At 38.6% G+C, this 21,596-nt stretch overlaps 4 protein-coding genes across 4 annotated transcripts in view; 1 reads left to right on the top strand and 3 right to left on the bottom strand.

Annotated features, from left to right (window-relative positions):
- Window positions 1-9,704, bottom strand: part of LOC131108140 (opioid growth factor receptor-like protein 1) — a 10,915-nt gene extending 1,211 nt beyond the window's left edge. The window contains exons 1-7 of the mRNA XM_058058957.1: window positions 9,362-9,704; window positions 8,097-8,183; window positions 6,778-6,856; window positions 5,279-5,357; window positions 4,842-4,908; window positions 3,602-3,747; window positions 1-3,411 (exon numbers count right to left, since the gene is read on the bottom strand). The exon at window positions 1-3,411 is cut by the window's left edge and continues 1,211 nt beyond it. Of these exons, the coding sequence (XP_057914940.1) occupies window positions 2,883-3,411; window positions 3,602-3,747; window positions 4,842-4,908; window positions 5,279-5,357; window positions 6,778-6,856; window positions 8,097-8,183; window positions 9,362-9,547 (1,173 nt within the window). The 5' untranslated portion in view covers window positions 9,548-9,704 and the 3' untranslated portion in view covers window positions 1-2,882. The remainder of the gene's footprint in view (window positions 3,412-3,601; window positions 3,748-4,841; window positions 4,909-5,278; window positions 5,358-6,777; window positions 6,857-8,096; window positions 8,184-9,361) is intronic.
- A 783-nt stretch (window positions 9,705-10,487) lies between these two features.
- LOC131108148 (zinc finger protein 771-like) lies at window positions 10,488-13,063 on the top strand. Its single transcript, XM_058058970.1, has 2 exons — window positions 10,488-10,944; window positions 11,758-13,063. Exons 1-2 carry the CDS (start codon window positions 10,818-10,820, stop codon window positions 12,717-12,719), a joined length of 1,089 nt encoding a protein of 362 aa, XP_057914953.1. The 5' UTR covers window positions 10,488-10,817; the 3' UTR covers window positions 12,720-13,063.
- A 1,115-nt stretch (window positions 13,064-14,178) lies between these two features.
- LOC131108132 (oocyte zinc finger protein XlCOF6.1-like) lies at window positions 14,179-16,988 on the bottom strand. The gene is made up of 2 exons (XM_058058946.1): window positions 16,531-16,988; window positions 14,179-15,602 (listed from the first exon to the last, which is right to left on the bottom strand). The coding sequence occupies exons 1-2, from the start codon at window positions 16,730-16,732 to the stop codon at window positions 14,467-14,469; spliced, it is 1,338 nt and encodes a 445-aa protein (XP_057914929.1). The 5' UTR covers window positions 16,733-16,988; the 3' UTR covers window positions 14,179-14,466.
- A 1,123-nt stretch (window positions 16,989-18,111) lies between these two features.
- Window positions 18,112-21,454, bottom strand: LOC131117123 (gastrula zinc finger protein XlCGF57.1-like). The gene is made up of 2 exons (XM_058064525.1): window positions 21,345-21,454; window positions 18,112-19,816 (listed from the first exon to the last, which is right to left on the bottom strand). The coding sequence occupies exon 2, from the start codon at window positions 19,783-19,785 to the stop codon at window positions 18,460-18,462; it is 1,326 nt and encodes a 441-aa protein (XP_057920508.1). The 5' UTR covers window positions 19,786-19,816; window positions 21,345-21,454; the 3' UTR covers window positions 18,112-18,459.
- Between the last annotated feature and the right edge of the window lie 142 nt (window positions 21,455-21,596).

The following is a 21,596-nucleotide window of genomic DNA, read 5'->3' as shown; positions in this document are numbered from 1 at the left end:
AGGCATGTATAACACCCCTATAGTCACATTTAAACTCCCATTACCCAATATATTTGACATAATAAGATCAAATAAGTCATCTAAGACATGAATATGACTCATATCTGTGTGTGACGATGTAAATGTGTTTCTGTGGAGTTCAGGAAGTGACATCGGGTTTTAGCTTGGTGTAAATTACGGCCATTAGCCCGTGTTAGGGATTATTGTACCTGTTGTGAGATCATTCAAACCTGCAATAAAAATGTCTTTAAGGAAATGTCTATGTACTACATTACCCACAAGGCTTAGCGCTGTACACGGAAAATGGAAGCGGTGATACTGTCGTCTGGGAAAAAAAAGGGAATTTCTTGGAATGAAAGTTAAAATCCGGTATTTGAACAGGAGAGTGGTGGGTAATAAGTACAGTTTACGGCCTTGTAAATATGTTTTTTTAACATTATTAGAGCCCTCTAGACATGAAATAACACCCCTATATCCACCTTTACACTTTCCTATTACCCAATATAGTAGACATAATAAGAGAAAATGTTCAGACTTGGCGTGGGTTAGAGTAGCCCGTGTTAGGGATTATTGTGCTTGTTGTGAGATGATTCAAACCTGCAATAAAAGCCTGTTGTTTTGACCATCAAGTCTGGTGCTTGTGTGTCTCACCCACCATTACAGTAACATTACTGACACCTAGTGACCATAATACATCTTTCCGAATGCCTTATATTGGTTAATGTAGGTAATGTTATATTGGAAAATGTCTTATTTTGGTAAATAAATACCTAAAATTGGCTTAAATACAAATTTATTTAGGACTAATAGTAATCCCTATTCAAGCATTGCATGATTTATTAATAGATTTTTGAAAAAAAACATGATAAAGTGAAGCCGCAACATTTATTTACAATGTGTCAAGGGACTACTGTACTGTGATTCAAAAATAATTTTCACCAAGTCCGCTCTCTTTTTGTTTTTACTGCGTTTCTTAAAGGGAAAGTATAAAATATTTACAATATACAGTACAATCCCGGGGTTGCCACCATGTTTGAATTTGAAACTTTGAAAATTTGTACTTGTATGGGTGGATCATCATCAGCAGGGTAGGCCTCTGGTTTAGAAATGCACCTCAGTATCAGTAACTAGTAACTATGGTAACTAGTAGGCATAAGGCAATCTTTAGTCATGTGATCAGATGTCCTGGCGATACATACTGTATGGAACTCAAGAGGCTCACATACACTCAACAAAAATATTACAATAGCTCATACACTCTATGTGATACCGACTGGTTTTCTGGCTTCCACAACTGCATGATTAGCAAAGGAGAGGAGCTCGCTATCACACATTTGGGAAAAATATATTTTGGGAAAATATTTTGGATCTTTGAGCCAAAACTAAAGTTTTGCATTCATATTTTTGTTGAGTGTATGTTGGTCCATAATGGTCTCATCCAAGCCAGCATTACCGAGCAAATAGATGGTTATATAAATAAGCCCTTGAGATCATCTACTACAACAGGGGTGTCCAATGTGTGGCCCGGGGCCATTTGCGGCCAACTGCACATTCTAACTATATAAGTTAACAAGAGAACTAAAAAAAGAAAAGTGTGGAAAAATCACAATAATATTCAAATAAAAATTCAAATATTATGGGAATAAGGTGAAAATATTATGGAAATACGGTCATATTTCTGAGAAGAAACAGTGGTAATTTTATGAAAATAAAGTCATATAAAGTTATATTAAAAAAGAGAAAAAAGTCACAATTTTAAAGTAAGGTAATGTCATTCCAGTAACATTAAGCTGAAATATTAATAAGTCATAATAAGGTTGTATTTTTTGGAAAATTAGATTGAGAAAAACTTTATAATATTATGGGAATAACGTCTCGAATCACTCGAAGCACATTTACAAGAAAAAAAGTTGAAATAGTGGGGAAAAAAATGAATGTCATTTTATGAAAATTATGTCAAAATATTAAGAGAAAAGATGCAATTTTACATGAATAAATTCGCACGATGAGGAAAAATAATATTATTTTAATAGCATAGAGTTGAAATAGTACATTTTACAGTTGTAAAATTAGTTCATATAATATAATATAATATTATATAATATATTAATATAATATTCAAATAAAAATTCTAATATTATGGGAATAGGATCATATTTCTGAGAAGAAACAGCGTTAATTTTATGAAAATAAAGTCAAAAATTATCTTAAAAAAGAGGGAAAAAAGTCAAAATGTTATTCTAGTAACATTAAGTTGAAAAATTAAAATTAATAAGTCATAATAAAGTTGTAATTTTTGGAAAATTAGATTGAGGAAAACGTTTTAATATTATGGGAATAATGTCTCGAATTACTCGAAGAACATTACACATAGTGGTGGAAAAAATGAATGTCATTTTATGAAAATGAAGTCAAAATATTAAGTGGAAAAAGTTGCAATTTTACATGAATAAATTCGCATGATGAGAAAAACAATAACGTTATTTTAATAGGATAGAGTTGAAATAGTATATTTTACAGTTGTAAAATTATGAGAAAACTAACAAAACAAAGTCAAAGGGAAACAATTAAAATATTATGGGAATAAAGTAATAATATTATGAGAAGATATCAGAAACCTGCAGCGTATCACCAAGCTGAGAAGCCGCTTTATAAAATATCCGCGTGGTCCGTGCATCCTTTCATTTTCCACTACAAACCAAGGTGGAAAAACTTTGGACACCCCTGTACTGGAACCAAAAAATAAAAGATTTGTCCACGACATTCCAATGTTATCTCATTTGACTTCCTTATGGGGTTAAAGAACCTAAACAACTGTTTTTTTTTACTGTTCCATCTTCATTAAAAGTCAATATGAATCAAAGCATCAAATCTGTGGTACCCTACAAAGGAACCGCCTCAGCGTACTCATCTCCCTTCATCATAAGCACCCCCTCCAATCTATCCATGCTGGAGCCTATCCCGGCGTACGCATCAATCCCCTCTGCGGACACGGAATCATGGGAAGACACGAGCATCCCGCTACACACGGAGGAGGACATGAAGCTGTTCTCCACCCTCCTCTGCGGTTCCGGTGTGGGAGCAGGGGCTCGGATCCCGCTGCTCCCGGCCCCTACGCTAGCACCGTCATCTCCACCTTTAAACCTGGATCTCTTGGGCGGAGGACCCCAGAGAAAAGCGTGGGCGGGCCTGTAGTGGCGGCGGGCGTAGCGTAGCAGGCGTCTGCGAGTGGCCGGCAGGCGAATGGTGTACACAAAGTATTCCAGGATGCTGTGTTGCATGTTGGGAAGGGTGTTGTGATGCAGGGACTCCTCCAGGAAGAAGCCGACCAGCGGAGCTTTGAAGGCCTCGTAACCCAGCTCGCCCAGCGACTTCAGGATGCGAGTGATTCGCAGGTAGTTGTGCTGTGACCTTCACAAACGAGAAAATCTTCTTCTTCTTGTGGCTTCACATTTGCTGCTGAATGCAATTAGGCTACGCCGATTCTTCAGGCGATGTTATGGTTCTTACTGAACGCCATGACGCCTTCATTGTAATGGTGGCGTATCTACATGCACGTCACAGAAACATCTGAAAAGCCCGGCCTCGCTGGTGTACTTACTCGTTAAGGTGATGGAAGCGATCCTGCCAGTTGGAAGACCGAGAGACATTCCCGCTCTTATCCAACAGTTTGATGCCATAGAAATCCAACATGAGGGAATAAGCTGCCAAAAACCTCCGCTTGGCTTCTCGAGTGCTTTGGAATTCCTGAGAGGAGTCAACAAAAGCGCTTAAAAATTGATTCCTTTTTTTTTTTTTGTGGGTCCCATAATTTTTCTTACATAATCTTTCTTAATTTTCTTCTCATGATATTATGACTTTATATATTTCAATGTTATTTCCAACATGTTTTGTATGATGTGAGTGTGAATGGTTGTTTGTCTATATGTGCCCTGTGATTGGCTGGCCACCAGTCCAGGGTGTACCAGCGCCTCTCGTTCCAAGACAGCTGGGATAGGCTCCAGCACCCCTGCGACCCTCGTGAGGATAAACGGTAAAAAATAAATGAATGAAAGAGATTTTTCTTTATATTTTCAACTTTCGCCATTCCAGGGTGTACCTCGACTCTGGCCCAAAGACAGCTGGGATAGGTTCCAGCATCCTCGTGAGGATAAGTGGTATAGAAAATGGATTTTATCAGTTTCTTATTGTAAAATTGCTACTGGTTTTTCTCGATAGAATATGTTTTTTCCATTTATTCTCATAAAATTACTGCTAATTTTGAATATCTTAACATCTTTTTCTTTAATAAATACATTTAACTGAACTCAACTGAATTTAACTGAATTTAAATTTTTGCTACTAGAAAACTGAAATATATTCAGTTTCACTGAAATATAAATATTCCTCATCATATTACAATGTTATTCTAGTAAAAATTTGACTTTTTCTCATTAGATTACAACTTTAGTCTCTTTTGACTTTATTCTTGTAAAATTACTGCTGATTTATTAAATTTTTGCTGTTTTTTTAGAATGTGCAGCTGGTCACAGCTGCACCGAACTCCCAATCAAATTCTCAAATATCTATAATTACTTAGTGAAAAGTGCAGTTAGAATTGAAGCTACAGTTAAAAATATATATATATATAACACAGCATATCGGAACAATACATTTTTATCTACAAAAGATGATTTTTAACAAAAAGTGCCTGTAAGGTTTACATTTGATAATTCTGCAGACAGATGATGCTTTACTTAAAGCATGTCAATTATAACTTTCACAAGATACAATATCTATATAGGACTATTAATGGATGACACACCGACACATGTCATGTTGTGTGTGTGTGTGTGTCTTACTTTAATCTCTTCCTGAGTCAGTTCATGTGCGTAGAAGTTGAGCCCTTGTTCTCGTAATGGGAACAGCCTTCCAGCCGGGGAAATGACATTTGACAAAGACGCAAAGAAAAATTTAACAATTATTTACGAACTAAGTCCAGAACATCAACAGCTACGTATGTCATTCATTTGCACTTTTCTGTGGACTCCCTTGAAAACAAGGCCTGCCAGCAGAAGAATACACACCATGAGGGGTCATGGATTCTGTGCACTGTTACAATGATATCTGGGAGGAAGACATGAGGAAGACATGTTCTTCATATGTTATGTGTACAGTGTGAGCGACTTAGAAGTGAATTCGGTATGATGTAAGGATCGACATCACAATATGGGAATTGGACTTGAGGACCACCTATACCGTCCCATACCAATGCTAACATGTGTTTTGTGTGTCTCACCATTGAATGTAGGTGTGATTGTGCTCCAGCTTGTCGTAGTCACCTCTCCACCTTGTCAAAATCTCTTCTATGTAAATACCTGGCAAACAGACAAAAAGTTAGTATCGATATGCTAGTGTTGCTAAATCTAAATCTAAACATATAGTGCCTTGCTAAAGTATTTGGTGGTTGACTATGACCTATTATTACTGATAAAAGTATATGTAGTACGTATTTGGGCTAATAGACATTAGATTACCGTTACGCCATGACATATCCGATATAATCAAGGTAAAAGTGTTCTCCTCCCATTCAGTGTGGAAGTGGTAGGCTTTTTTTTAGTCTTCCACTCGTTTCCCTCTCTTAAGTTTAGAATACAGTAAATAAATTAGAGGCTAGCTAGCTTGCTAATGGTTAAAGCCATGGCTGTATCTTGTGTCCCTGCAGTGATGCCATAGATTTGCACTATAATAGTTGAGCAATGTGGTTAAAGCCATGGTAAAGACCGTAATTAGAAATTCATAAACAGATTTTCTATGCTCTAACTATGAAAACGCTCCGATTAATCATATTGAATCCTACTTCGTGGAAATTCACTGATCACAATCAGGTCTGGAACCAATTATCCGCGATAAACAATGTAGGATTGTACAATGGAGCCTCGGTTGTAAGGTTAATGTAAAAAATGTACAACAAAACGTTTGCCTTGGTTTGAGTACATTTTCTGGTTAGCACATATTTTCTGGTGTTCTTAATGTATTTTTATCACTAAAACATCTTTGTTAGCATCCTATTAGCTTGTGTCTACATGGAAACAGGAAGAGAAAGTCTGCACCATCGCCCAGCTATGATGTCATCAGCTAATGACTGTAGTTCTTTGCTAACAAGCACGTTTTTATAGTTACAAATGTAAAAAAAACACATCTAAAATACACATAAATTATGTATGCAATGCATAAATGAACAGAAACAGGACAGAATTCAAGAAATAATTCATAGCAAAAACACAAAAGTTGTGTATGTGTCGATCTTGCTGCCACATGGTGTCTTTGGCAACAATCATGTCTTTAATGAAGTTATAAGTAACATCAAGTGTTCATTTATCCCTTAATTGCAAATGTAATTTAATATAATTGCATTAAAAAATGAGACGGATGAAACGGATGAAGCCATTGTTGGCTAACAACGATGCTCACGCTAAATATTGACACTCCGGGCACAATTTCGACATGTTTACTGTGAGGTGTACTTACGGCTTATAAGCCGTGCTGCCAACTATTCACACTGGCTGTGTGTTACTTTCACACACTTTGCTTTCCAAGTCAGGGCCCGCTTTAAAGAAATGTGCAGGATGCGAAGATTTGTCGTAAAAAATTGTTTTCTCTATAAACCCGTAAAATATGACCTCTTTAAAGTCTTGGGAGTATTTGCAGCATTTTCTTGTTGTATGTATTTTATGGTGTTGAAGCATCTATCTGTGTGTGTGTGTCTGTGTGTGTGTGTGTGTGCATCACACTCACCGTCAGGTACGAGTGGGATCTTGTTAAGGTAGAAACGCAAGTTAAGGAACTCGTTGGGTTGCCGGGACTTTTTGTTGTTCTGCACACAAACATGAAACAAACATGTGTCAGAATACATTGAATGACCATATAGGCATGTAATGTTTATACAGGGGCTGCACGGAGGACGAGTGGTTAGCGTGTAGACCTCACAGCTAGGAGACCAGGGTTCAATTCCACTCTCTGCCATCTCTGTGTGGAGTTTGCATGTTCTCCCCGTGCATGCATGGGTTTACTCCGGTTTCCTCCCACATTCCAAAAACATGCTAGGTTAGATTAGATTAGATAGATTAGATTCAACTTTATTGTTATTGCTCATGTCACTTGTACAGGGCAACAAAATGCAGTTAGCATCCAACCAGAAGTGCAATTTTTATAAGTACATTAGTATGGACAGATCTATGTAAATAAAGGTTAATTAGCTTAAATAATAATTAAATAAATAATAATGATATAAATATATATTAATATATATATATAATAAAAATATAAATAATATAAATAAATAATAATTAAATAAAGGTTAATAAAGGTTAATTAGCGACTCCAAATTGCCCATAGGTATGAATTAGAGTGTGAATGGTTGTTTGTCTATATGTGCCCTGTGATTGGCTGGCGACCCGAAGACGGCTAGGATAGGCTCCAGCGACCCTCGTGAGGATAAGCGTAGAAAATGAATGAATGAATGGTACTACCCCTTTTGTAAGAGGCTAGAAAAAGGTAAATACAGTAATCCTTTGCCACTTCGCTCTATGACTTCGCTTTCAAAAATATAAAAATATATAAATCATGCTGGTTTGTGGTTGAACACGGTCTAGTATTACTAGCCAAAATATATGCAAATTTCACCTTTTTGCCTAAATTTTTTTTTCATTTTCAAGCCTAAAAATGGCTATAAAATACAAATATAAGGCATTCAGAAGACACATGTGAAAGTGTTGATGATATGTAGTATTCTACACTGGTCACCAGGTGTCAGTAATGTTACTGCAATGTTGTGAGACACACAAGTACCGGACCTAATCGCTGGTGATAAAAAGATGATGTGTTCCAACAGTCATTTAAACTTGATATCACCTATAAGTGTCTGTATGTACCCTGTGATTGACAGTTGAAACAAAACAAAGGCTTACAATTTTCTGTTTTAGTATTTTAAAATACACTTCTCTGTTTCTACACACTGAGGAAAGAAAGAGGAAATGAGAGTATGGGTGGCAACACATGAACCCAAGCACAAGTCATATTCTCTAAGCAAGCTACGTGAGTCTGTGTGCATTTACCGGATAGCAGTGGCGGTATTTGTACAAGTCTCTGGCAGCGTAAAAACTCCTCTTCATCTTCGGAGGAGACTCTGGAGAGTCGGTCAGCTGAGGGAGGATGAGAGAGAAATGCTGTGTCATAAGCAACATTCATATCAATGTCAATAAATTACTCCTGAATCTTTAACTCGTGCCCAGAAGAACACAAAGTGTTGTAGATCTTCCAGAATCAGCACCTATTCAGCTGTGTTTCTTTGGATTTCATGGTTCCCGCCCGCTAACTGTTTAGGAGTTAATAAACGGTATAAGATTTGATCATAAACGGCGATTTCGCCTACTGCGGAGTGCATGGAAAGACTTCCAGTTTGTGCCGGCAACTTTATAGGAGTTAATAAACGCAGATTTATCTTTAAAAAATGTTGATTTTTAACATACAGCCATATTTGTTGGATCCCAAATCCGATCCGGAAGTAGAGATTGGACAGTCCAAAGTTTCTCAAGAAAAGAGGGGTTTTTTTCTTTGCTTTTTTTTTCATTTATTTTACAAATATTCCAACTTTATTCCAAAATAGACTGCAAATTTTCTTTTGTAATACTATGATTTTTTCCCATTTTTCCTCAATCTAATTTTCCATCATTACAATTTTATTTTGCTTCTCGTGAGATTATGAATTTTTTAAATAACATATTCAATCAATAACATATTTAAACTTTATGCTACTTAATGATTTGATTTTTCCTCATAATATTTTCACGTTATTCTTGTAAATTTTGGACTTTTTAAATTTAATTATTAGATTGGATTATAATTTCTTCCTCTTAACATTTTGACTTTTTTCTTGCAAAATTGCTGCATATTTTTCAATTTTTGCTGTTGTTTTTTCCCCAAATATTTAATAAATAATTTTGATAGATTTGCTTCTTCAGAAGACTGCATTCTCATAATATCATAGCCCCCCCACCCCCCAACTTAATTTAACAAAAATTACAATTTTATTTTTTTGGTTTGCACATATTTTGGTGTTTATATTTTGTACTTTTCTTGTTCCTGTACGGCAAGCCCCTAAGTCCAGTAGCATCAATGTGGTCAGTTAGAAACAGGAAGTGCTTATATTTGATGTCACGTGCGTGTAACCAAGGGGTAAAAGTTCACACAAGACCAACATTCATGATCATTTGGCGGATGAGATACTTTGATATGGAATTAAAATTTTGGATTTTGGCTAACCGTTTGCCGACAAATGCAGGTCCCGTTGTTCCGTCACCGAGCTAAAGCTCCGCCGTACCTGATTGGTCGAGTCTCCGTTGTCTTCCGCGGCCCGCTCGCTCTCCGCCGGGCTCACGCTCTCGGAGATGCCGCTGTCCTCCTCAGCCGCCGGCTCGTCGCTCTCCGAGTCCGACCCCCACGTCGAGTCGCATTCCTCCACGGTGCTCGGCTCCTTGACTCGCCAGTGGCCCAACAGATTTCCCATTTAAATACACGCGGCTCCCGTTCCCTGGGTCGGTTCCCGGTACCAATATTACATTATGACCTCTGTTCGTAGCCGCACAGCACCGCCCCGTCCTGGCTGCCCTCCACTCGGCTTTACCACACAGCAAAAAAAGGAAGAAAAAATGGCAAGCATCGCACAGAGGATGCGCGTTGTTGTATGAGGGGTGCTTAGTGCCACTTCCCCCGATAGGGATAAGCATTACTGAAATACTGACGATCAAACAATACTGATGATAAATGATAACTGATAGCCTTACCTCTAATATGATGAAATTTGGAAATATGTTATTTGATTTGTTTTGATTGACAGATGGAGTGACTTTGAAGAGGGGGAGAAAGACAAAGGGAAAGACAAAAGTAGCATTGTTACTTTTTAAGATTAAGGTGTATTCTGCTTAAAAAGCAGAAACAAATAAACAAATGCATATTTTCGGCCATTTGTATTGAGTTGTGGACTCCTATAGAGCAGCTACATGCAATAAACCAGCACAGAAAGCTTTCTAGATCTTCCAGAATCTGCACCTATTCCAGCCCTATTTCCTTTGATTTCATAGCAAAACGTGTCTTTTAATTGATTTCACCCATTGTCCGCCTCCAGGCATGCACACTCTGCTGTGATTGGTCACACTAACAAGGGATCCCAAGGACTTCCGGAGAGCTGCTGAACCCCACTTTCTAATTTTGTTGGGGTGTTTTTTGGTCATTACATATTTTTTGCGGGACTTCCCATGTTTATTATTATTATTATTAGTAGGAGTAGTAGTAGTAGTAGTAGTAGTGGTAGTACTAGTAGTAGTAGTAGTAGTAGTAGTAGTAGTAGTAGTAGTAGTAGTATTGTTGTTGTTGTTATTATTATTATATATTCATTTCTAAGAAAAACTGAACGTCTATTTAGAGTCGATTCCACACTCCTATCCAGAAGGTGGCGGTAATGCACACCAAAAAGCTGCTTGCCCAACTGACAGTAGAAGAAGAAGACGAAGAAGAAGAAAACCGTATTTGATGGAAAAGATAGCAGCACTATGGTCGTGATTGTTTTTGCGTTCTTACTACATTCGTACATGTACACATATGTCCCGTAATTGACTAAACATTTAATACCGGTTTGCACCCGGAAGTCTTAACGCCCTTTGAAGCTTCTCGAGCCAGTTTAGCTTGCTAGTTGCTAACAAAGAGACGTTATCAAGAGAAGTTATCAACACATCGCCGAGCAGAAGGTTGCTACGGCTAATTGTTGTGGTTGTGTGAACATGTGTGAAAGAACGGTAGAAGAGTACGAGGAGGATCTTTCCCAAACAAAAGAGGAGAACAAGCGACAACGTAAACAAGTGGACGTTGTTGTCGAGAAGCATCAAGTTGTTGTGGTACACAAATCAGGTTTGTTGCCTTCGTACTCATAAGTTTGCTAACTTCATATTTTATTATTAATGATATCCTCAAAGGTAATCTCTTCGAAGGGTGAATTACAGTTTTGTTGTTTATTATATTGTTGTTTAGGAAAACGGGACAGTTTCAGACACGCAATATTTATGAGGCGGATGTTACACTGCTTATCATTTGCTGTGCATGTGACGTCACATCCGGTTGCAAGTTCACAGTTCTCTGAAGTTCAGTTCATTTCATTATTTTAGGTGAGAAGCGAGAACGAAAGACTTTGTTTTTAAAAATAAAATAATAAATGTTATATTTATTATAAACATTATAAAGATTATTATAAAAATTATAAATATAATGAAATAAAAATAAAACTATCAACTAAATCCAAATCTGTTCAATAATTATACATATATGTATTGTCTGAGTGGAATTGTACAACAATATTGAATTAGGGCAGTTAATCGAATAAAATATTTAATCATGATTAATCACATTTTGGTTCATCAAATTTTATTTCTGAAATATGAGCCATTATACATAAATATATATATACATACAGTCAGCAAGCATATTTTTATACGACTATTTTTCTTTATTATTAACATATTAGCTGTTCATCTCACCGAGCAAATACAAAATGTACAAATGTACAAATAAAAATACCTAAAAGGGCAATAATCATGAAATAATCATTAAACAATTAAACTTAATCCAAATGCTTAACGTAGTAAAACATGTTGTTATTGGTTGTTTAGCTACACACTTTTAACACAACTGTTATCTTACTTTTGTGTTTTTTCTTGTGTCCTGTAGACGTCAGTGAAAAACATCTTCCACCTGCGCAACGGGAACGACAGCCCCCCCACATAAAAGAGGACAAGGAGGAGCCACGCAGCGTCAGTCAGAAGGGAAAGCATCTTGAAGGACTGGATGAGTTCCCAGTGATTGGTGTCCCTGTGACGAGCGAAGATAATAAAGACAAAGGTCAAAGTGAGAAAAAGGGAAAGGCGGAGCCTCCGAGCGGCAGCTCAACTCAACACATGACAACAGAAACCGGTGGAGACCACTGCGGAGCATCACAAGCAGACACCCTCTTAGCTCCTCTATCAGATAGCGACGACACAACGTCTCACTCTCCTGACAGTGACGATGACGACTCTAAAACCGATGCGACACGTCACACTTACAACACACTCTTTACATGCTCTCAATGTGACAAAACCTTTAATGACCGTAGTAATATGAAAAGACACATGAAAAATCACTCAGGAGAGAAACCTTTCATGTGCTCGGTTTGTGCTAAAAGATTCTCTCAGAAGTCCCACTTGAATGAACACAAACGAACGCACACTGGAGAGAAACCTTTTACTTGCTCAGTCTGTGGTATAAGTTTTATACGGAGTTCAGATTTAAAAAGACACACGAGGACGCACACCGGGGAGAAACCTTTTACCTGCTCAGTGTGCGGTATCGGATTAACTCAGAAGTCACATTTGACCTCACACATTCGAACGCACACAGGAGAGAAACCTTACACCTGCTTGTTCTGTGGCATACGTTTTTCTCTGAAGTCATCTTTGACAAAACATACAAGAGTACACACCGGAGAAAAACCTTTTCCATGCTTGGCGTGTGGTAAAAGATTCTCTAAGAAAGACGGCTTAAAAAGACACACAATAGTACACACAGGAGAGAAACACTTTCCTTGCTTGATGTGCAATAAAAGCTTTTCTCATAAGACAACTTTGATAAGACACACGAGAACACACACTTGAGAAAGAAACTTTTTCTGTTCAATGTGTGGTCGGCCATTCAGAAATAGTACAAACACGACAGAACGTATACAATCCACACTGGGAAAAATAACTTTTTTAAAGTACACAACCAGCTGGATTTCAAAGAAATTTTTATTTTGTAAAAAGAATAACTTCTAGTGATGCCAGCTGATATTGTGATGAAATGTTTGCAATATCCATCCATCCATTTTCTGTACCGCTAGTCCTCATTAGGGTAGTGGTAAGTGTGCAATCTGATCATCTGTCACATTTAGTCTCAAAAATTGAACATTAAAAAATCAATAAAAACATAAATAAAAAGAATAACACACAAACAACTATGTTCTGTGTCATATTTGATAAAATTGTCATGGGTGAGCTGGAGTCTATGGGAGAGGGGGGGGGCACACCCACTGGTTGGAAGATTTTTTGAAGTGATTATTCTGAAAGATAAAACTAGATGAAGCAATTTAAGTCGAAATTGCCTGTGAATACTGAAGCTGAAGAAGTATTCTAAGAAGTATTCTTGAAATATATATATATATATTTTTTCCTTGACCGAGAATCGAACCAGCAACCATCAGGTCAGGAGATGACCACTTCACCTGAGCCATGCCACTTGCACAGAATAACAGAATGTTTTATGTCATGTTAAATGTAAAATTGTCCAATTTCAGTGGGAAACATCTCAAAGAATTTTTTTTTTAAATATAAAAAAAAGAATTTTATTAGAGAAGTCCTGATAGATAGTTTTGATGACCTGGCAGTTTTGATCTTGATATAGTTTGAAGCACTTGAGAAATGTGATTAATACAGAAAGTGCATGGGAATACTGCAGAAAGAGGTGCAGAATCTGGAAGATCTAGAAAGCTTTCTGTGCGTGTTATTGTGTGTAGCGTCTCTATAGGAGTCCACAACTCAATACACAGTGCCAAAAATGAGCATAATAGGTCCCCCTTAAGAAGTGCTGAATTGTTACCTAGTGTGTCAATGCTTCATGGGTAATGTAGAGTGAAGTCGAGTACTTAAAGTGTCGCACCGCCCGCTGGTAAAATGTGGACGGTGACGACAACATGCCGTGTTCAGTTCAAGATTCTTAGAAAAATGAATGTTTTCAGTGAACACTGTAGATTGGACACAATATGCTATTAAGTGACTCACCATATTCACTGCTCCAATCGTTCAGCTGTAGCGTTTTTGTATCCTTGTTAAAACAATAATGTTGTCCGATTTTATTATTAGGTTACAACTTTCTCTTAAAATTTTTATTTCATTCTTATAAAATGTTTTTTTTGTTTAATTAAATTATTCGAGTGTGCTGGGGGTAAAATTATTTTAATAAAGCAGGTGCAGGACTCACAGATGTGCAGAGAAAAACAACAAATGAGACAGAGGGTGTGGTGGCAAAAAGGTCACTTGATGACGTGTAAAAACACCTACAAATGGCTGAGTGACAAAAAGACTTAAAAACGAGCTCATACAAAACTGTCAACCAACTTTATTGAGGGCAATGAGATATACAATACTTGTGATGTTAGCTACTGCTGTGTTTGCGCTTATCACTGTCTCCAAAAACACAACTAATATTTTCTATTTTCTTTCTACTGTTACTGTACTCTGATGATCCATCCATCAAAGTGGAGTGCATGAGTCAAAACCCCGTACCTTCATTTCCTGCTGCTGTTCTTACCAACACACTAGTGATTGGTAAGCTGGTAATTATAAGACAATCTTATCCAGCTCACATTTATTCACCAGTGTGGTTTCTCTTGTGTATATCAAGTGTACTTTGGTCACAGAAGCTTTTGCTGCACACTGAACAGGAATATGGTTTCTCTTTCTCATGTGTTCTCATGTGTCTTTCCATGTCTTGATGTCGCACAGAACCACAACCGCACACTGAACAGGAGTAAGGTTTTTCTCCAGTGTGTGTTCTCATGTGTACTTTAAAATCGTGATTTTCTATAAAACCTTTTCCACACACCGAACAAGTAAAAGCCGTTTCTCCAGTGTGCTTTTTCGTGTGTCTTCCAAGTGTCCTTTGATCAATAAAGCTTTTGCTGCATATTGAACAGGAATATGGTTTCTCTCCGGTGTGTCTTCTCATGTGTTTTGTCAAACCATAACGTCGTGTAAAACTTGTACCACACACCGAGCAGGAAAAAAGCTTTTCCTCAGTGTGTATTCCCATGTGTCTTTTAAAACTTAGACTTCGGACAAACCTTTTACCGCAGACTGAACAGGAAAAAGGTTTCTCTCCAGTGTGTAATGTCATGTGTACTTTCAAATCGTCACTCCGTCTGAACCCAACACCACACGCTGAACATGAATAAGGTTTCTCTCCGGTGTGTATTCGCATGTGTACTTTCAAATCTCCTTTTCTGCTAAAACCTGTACCACAGACGGAGCAGGAAAAAGGTTTCTCTCCCGTGTGACTTATGTGTATTTTCAGATTTCCGTTGTTTCCAAAAGAGTTATCATATTGAGAGCATTTAAAAAGTGTGTCGTCGGTGTGACATGTCATATCAGTTTCAGAGTCTTCATCATCAGTGTCAGGAGAGTGTGACGTCGTGTCATCACGATCTGATAGTTGAGCCCGGAGGCCGAGTGCTTGTGTTGAGCTGCTGCATGGAGGCTCCGCGTCTATTATTTCCTCTCTTTGACCTTTGTCTTCATCATCACTCTTCATAGTGACGCCAATCACTTGGAACTCCTGCAGTCCTTCGAGATGGTCTTTCTCCTGACCGAGGCTATGGTCCTCCTCTTCGTTCTTAATGCCGGGTGGCTGCAGCTCCTTGTCGTCGTCTTTAACGTGGGGAAGCTGTGACTCCACCCTGAAGCTCCACTCCTGCTGCTCAGGGGGAAGATGCTCTTTACCGATATCTGGACACAAGAAGATAAACATGTGCTTAAAAATTAAAAAAAAAAAAGTCTCCTGGACCACCATCCCTGTCTGAGAAATGCTTAACTATCCAACCAAGACTGGCTGGAACCAGTTTAAATTAATATCTCAACAAGTAAATACTTGTAAAATGCAAAAAAACCATAATTATAAGAAATTAAAATGGATAAAACAGAATTTGGGAAAAAATAAAACTGGTTTCATTCCAGAGTTCCTCTTCAGAAATTGATTAATTAAGAAAATACATTTTTAATGTTATCTATCACTGTGGCTGTTGCAAGAAAGACTCAATATTTCATCTTATGCAGAACTTTATCGTATATATAAAAGTCACAAAGTTCAAGATTCTTAGAAAAATTTTCAGTGAACACTGTAGATTGGACACAATACGTCACCATATTCACTCAACATATTCTAAAACCGAGGTTCGTCCTGACGCCGTTCAGCTGTAGCGTTTTTGTATCCTTGTTAAAACAACAATGTTGTCACTTTTTATTATTAGGTTACAATTTCTAACTTGTGATGACGTGTAAAAACACCTCCAAATGGCCTCCATTTGATAAAAAATACTTAAAAACTATCACAAAGATGGAACATCTCTTTTAAAGCTAACATTTACGCGCCAAAAAACAGGAATCAAACCACGGCCTTGAGTGTCCACCACATCATCGTTATTGTTACTGTGTACTAATGACTGACTAACCAATATAATTCAATTATCAATGCAATGAATTTAATAGTATTAAAATATGTTTAATACGGGATGTATTCAGTATGTCACGAATTAAAACTTGAATAATGTTCTGACAATGATTAGTCGCATTTGTTTTTTAGTCTCTCCTGAATCCGTTTCATGGCAATGATCAAACATAAAGTTAATAAACATGTAAGAGTAAGAATGAAACAAACCTGCTCTGTTTAACACAACAACTTCAGATTTCTGGAGATGTAATTTCTCCAGTAGTTGGCGTTGTCGCTCGTTCTCCTCTTTTGTTCGAAAAAGTTCCTCCTGGTACTCTGCAATCGTTCTTTCCATCAATACAAATATTTCTTCCACAGCCGCAGCTAGTCGCCGATTCACCAACGCTCTCAGTATTTGTACTTTACACATTTTACACACTTTACACGCTTTACTTGATATCCGCTTAGCGATGTTTTGCTAACTTCCACGTTTAGCAAGTAAGCTAAGCTAGCCCGAGAAGCTTCAACTTTCCCTGCCACTGAGACGATTATATCCTGAAAGGAATAAATAGTTATGTGTAGTATGCGGTTTGGCAAACAGAAGTAAAAACGCAAAAAAATGAAGTAATGGACGCAAACTTGAAGACTACGCTGCTAACTAAGCATATGCCTTTCCTTGTTTTCTATATCCGGTAATAAAAAGCTATTGCTTTGGATGCGTTGCTGCGCCCCTTCTGGTGTGGAGGTGTTATTACAATCATTGGCCTAACGTGTTTATGTCAAAACAGATGAACAATAGCATTCAGTATCAAGTACAAATATCGAGAAAAGCAGCTGAGAAGAAAAAATGCCAAACGATAACAGGTGAAGAGCTAACAACATAGCATCTTTTCTTTTCACAACGCTGGAGACAAACTTTTCGATCTTTTTGAGTTACACATACTGCTGTACCCTGTGATGACCACTAGCTGGCAGTGTTGTCTATGTTGTGGAAATCGTTTTTGGTAACAATAGATACATATTTTATCTCAGAGATCAGTTTCTCGATTGTATTTCAAATCGGGGGTGCACAAAAATGTTTCTGTCCCCCAGTGGAGGCATGACGGAAAATAATTGAGAAAAACCAGTGAGCAATCTTTCATTGGGGTGGCCAAAGATGAGACCATTACTTACTTGTCTAGGAAGCCAGTGAGGTTGCCAGATAGCGACCACCCCTGGTCCAAAAGCTCTAATAGACACTTTTGGACTTTTTATTGGAGCAATTCATAGCTGAGCAGTGTGCTGAGGACATGTTTTCAATACTTTGTGGATTCTGCTTACCATCATGGAGGCCAACATGGAAGTGGATGCACATCTGCGCTCCTGTTTTAACCGTAGACTCTTTGGTTTAAATGCACACTCGTGCTGCTACAGACGGCTTCCAATATGAACACATTTATGTGCTGAGTCACGCTTCAGAAACAGAAGCCTAAGTCAACCAAGTGAGAAAACTGAAATCATGTAAAACGGCTCTCTTCTGTTGTGTGCCGCATTGAAATATGTCCAAGCGGAAACGGCAGTTAAATTAAACTAAAGTTCAGACATGAGGGTGGCTACTGGGGTGGCCTGAGAGTGACCAAGAGTTCCACCACTGAGAACCATTGCCTTAAAAAGCTTATTCTGGTCTTTCTTTACCCAACTGGAAAGTTTATGGCCAGTATTTTAGAAAGGAAACCTAATTTTATCTTCATTCAAGTAGCGGAAACCGACGTTTTATGTGATGATTGTGCAGCCCTGGATATATAATATGATTCCTCGATCAAATACTGTGAGAACTTATTCCACAGCCACAGGTTTATTGACCACAAAAGGGGGTATGGCTGATACACACAAGCAGAAAGAATGATTCAAATAAAAGGCAAGCACAAAATGAGGCATTGTGTTGTGAGAGGGACTTAAAGGAATCGAACACCACCAACGGAGCGGGCTGGGTAACTGCTCTTGGTGTGTGGAAACACCCACCCTAGCCAACAGATGACACACCACAATCAAATACTGAGATCTTAGGTACATACCCAGTACCCACAATGCTTTGTATGGCATAAGATGTGAGTTAGCAATGTGGCTAGCAAACCGCTTGTGGTTTTCGGAGTCTTACAAGTTTAAAGTCCTGCAGCTTCACTTCCTGCTTCTGTTCTCACCAGCACACTTGTGATTGTTAACCTGGTACTTATAAGAGAACCTTTCTTCACACACACTACAGCTGAACACCTTCTCACCTGTGTGTAACCTCATGTGCGTTACAAGCGGCGTCCGGTCGCAAAAGCTTTTGTTGCAGATTGAACAAGAATACGGTTTCTCTCCGGTGTGCGTTCTCATGTGTCTTTTCAAATCTCGATTTCGCACAAAACCGATATGACAGACTGAACAGGAAAAAGGTTTCTCTCCGGTGTGAATTCTTGTGTGTGCTGTCAAATTCACCTTTTGAAAGAATTTTTTATCACAAACTGAGCAGGCAAACGGTTTCTCTCCGGTGTGTATTCTAGTGTGTTCTTTCAAATGCGACGTCTGAAAGAATCCTTTACCGCAAACTGGGCACATGAACGGTTTCTCTCCGGTGTGCATTCTCATGTGTTTCGACAGATTACTGCTGTCGTAAAAAGTTTTGTCACATTGAGAGCATTTAAAGTGTGTGTTGTCAGTGTGACATGTCGCATCAGCTTTAGCGCCATCGTCGGTGTCAGGCGAATGTGATGTCGAGTCGTCGCTGTCCGATAGCGGGGGTAAGAGTTTGTCTGCTTGTGATCCTCTGCAATGATTTTCTTCTGCTGCGTGTTGAGTTGAGCTGCTGCTTGGACAACAAAAAGACTTTTCTCCGATGTGAATTCTCGTGTGTCCTGTCAAATGCGCCTTCTGAGAGAATCTTTTCCCACAAACAGAGCACATGAATGGTTTCTCTCCAGTGTGTATTCTCATGTGTATGATCAAATCTCGGTTCCGTACAAAACCTCTACTGCACACTGAACAAGAAAAGGGTTTATCTCCAGTGTGTATTCTCGTGTGTGCTGTCAAGTGTACCTTCTGAGAGAATGTTTTCCCACAAAATGAGCACAAGAATGGTTTCTCTCCTGTGTGGATCTTCATGTGCACAGTCAGATTGGACTTGTAGCTAAAAAGTTTGTCGCAATGAGAACATTTCCAGCCTGTGTTGTCGCTGTGACGAGTCGAGGTGCTTCTTGGAGGCTCCACCTCGCTCTTCTCCTCACTTTGATCATGCTCTTCTTCATCTTCACTCTTCACTATGACCCCAATCACTGGGATCTCCTCCGGTCCGTCAAGATGATCTCCCTCCTGACTGATGTTGTGGTCCTCCTCTTCCTCTTTAATGTGGAGGGGTTGTGGCTCCTCTGCTTCCTCTTGAATGTGGGGGGGCCGTGGCTCCTCCACTTCCTCCTTAATGTAGGGGCTTTGTGGCCAATCCTGCTCCGTCCTGGAGCTCCACATAGCTCCTGGAGGAGAAGATCTTCACTGACGCCTGCAGGAACACAAGACAAACACATGCTTTAAAAAGGTCCAGCTCTGCTGTGTCATGAGGTTCGGTCCTGCACCAGAATATGTCCTAACAATGTCTCTCAGGGTCTCTTCAGTCACCACGTTGACCTTCAAGACATCATAACCATACCGTACGTACATCAGGAACCAATAATACGAGTCATGAAAAAACACGACAGTCTTGGGGGTTGCCAGGTGGCTGGGGTTAATCAAGACAACACTCCTCAAACTCAAAAATGGTAGACATCAGAGGTTAAGAGAGACGTCTGAAGAAGGAGTCTTACAGGGCAAGAATGGCTTTTGGGGTTCCTGGCGGGTACCAGAAGGCCAATCCCATGTTACATTGAAGAAGCAGTCTGAGTCCATCACCTTGACTGAGGTAGTCAGAGAACTCCTCAGTGTCCGAAGTTCCGGGTTGGACGTGTTTTTACTCTGAATTCCAAATGGGAATGTCTTGTTTGACACGCCTGGAAGTTGGTCAACAGTACCTCTGGATTGGCAGATCGGGCCACAATAAAAGGCCACTCCCAAATGTGTAAATTTACGGTATTATGCATCGGTGAAGAGGCTACAGATATAGTCAGGCCAAGACCTTGAAAGCACCTTTGCGACCCTAATGAGGATAAACTGTATAGAAAATGGATGGGTGGATGATTGAATAGCATTTACATAGCAACCATTATACACACTGCACCTTCTACTACTAGTTAGCATCAGATTTAGCGGCCATTAAAGTGTGCGCAATTCCTCAGGTAAAAAAGGTAAGCAAACAAGCATATTGTTGTGTCTTTACAGCAAAATTGAGAGCTAGGTATCCATTCTTCCGACGCTAAGACTAGCATTGTGTAAGTCCAGGAGACGAAATAAAAATAGTTTTCCATGTTAGCAACAATAATAACAAAATTATCACTGTAGCTTGGTTATAATATATATGTCTGTTATATAAATGTAACATTTTGTAGTTTTTTGAGTGAGAGTTTTAGCGTCAAAATAGATATTTGCCATGACGTCATTTGCCAACTAGCCCATATTAACTATGACTATAACTATGTTATATATGACTATAACTATATTAAATATGATGGGTAAAATTCCCCCCAAAAGTGCAGTTCCCCTTTAAAATACGATAGGTTTCAATTGTGAAAGGTGAGTGCGTCTTATCCCATAGTTTTTTATCTCAGTCGTCAGCTAAAAACAACAAAGTAATCGCCATACAACAAATTAATAACAAGACCCTCCCCCGCTTTCAGGTTTAAAGAAAAAAGAATATGTAATGCATGTACAGTCTGGTTTTAGTGCAGTTTGTCAACCAAAAGTCAGCTAGCATTAGCATGCCAGTATACTGGTAGGCTGAGGCCTGCTAGCGTTAGCCACTTTAGCGTCTTGCCGTATCGTTATTTATAACAGTTTCTTTAAACAAACCACATCAGATATCTTAGCAACCCGCTAGAGAATCCATATGACTTGTATCAAATATGGTGTTTGTTCATTTTAAAGCATATTTTACCCACCTGGAACACACAAAGAGCAGACACGTGTGGATAGTCCTTACATTACATTACATTACATTGATGTATATTCTTTTTTATTGGCTGTTGGCAAGCAACGGCTAGTGCGCATTACCGCCACCTTCTGGGGAGGAATGTTATCACAACCCATTGCCTTAAACCCTACATGCTTTGAATGTAGCTGTATATCTTCAACTTCTTCGTTTCTTCTTCGTTGCTTTCATTATTATATGTATTACAATGAATTAATACATA

Source organism: Doryrhamphus excisus, chromosome 2 (assembly GCF_030265055.1).
Source record: "Doryrhamphus excisus isolate RoL2022-K1 chromosome 2, RoL_Dexc_1.0, whole genome shotgun sequence".
NCBI classification, from domain to species: Eukaryota; Metazoa; Chordata; class Actinopteri; order Syngnathiformes; family Syngnathidae; genus Doryrhamphus; species Doryrhamphus excisus.
This window is presented reverse-complemented; position numbering and strand designations above follow the sequence as displayed.

Bases quoted from the DNA above. Each gene is read 5' to 3' on its own strand.
- LOC131108148 (XM_058058970.1), top strand. From the start codon at position 10,818: ATGTGTGAAAGAACGGTAGAAGAGTACGAGGAGGATCTTTCCCAAACA. The intron at 10,945-11,757 runs GTTTGTTGCCTT...TGTGTCCTGTAG, and splicing joins TGTTGTGGTACACAAATCAG to ACGTCAGTGAAAAACATCTT.
- LOC131108132 (XM_058058946.1), bottom strand. From the start codon at position 16,732: ATGTGTAAAGTACAAATACTGAGAGCGTTGGTGAATCGGCGACTAGCT. The intron at 15,603-16,530 runs GTTTGTTTCATT...TCTTGTGTCCAG, and splicing joins TGTTGTGTTAAACAGAGCAG to ATATCGGTAAAGAGCATCTT.
- LOC131117123 (XM_058064525.1), bottom strand. From the start codon at position 19,785: ATGTGGAGCTCCAGGACGGAGCAGGATTGGCCACAAAGCCCCTACATT.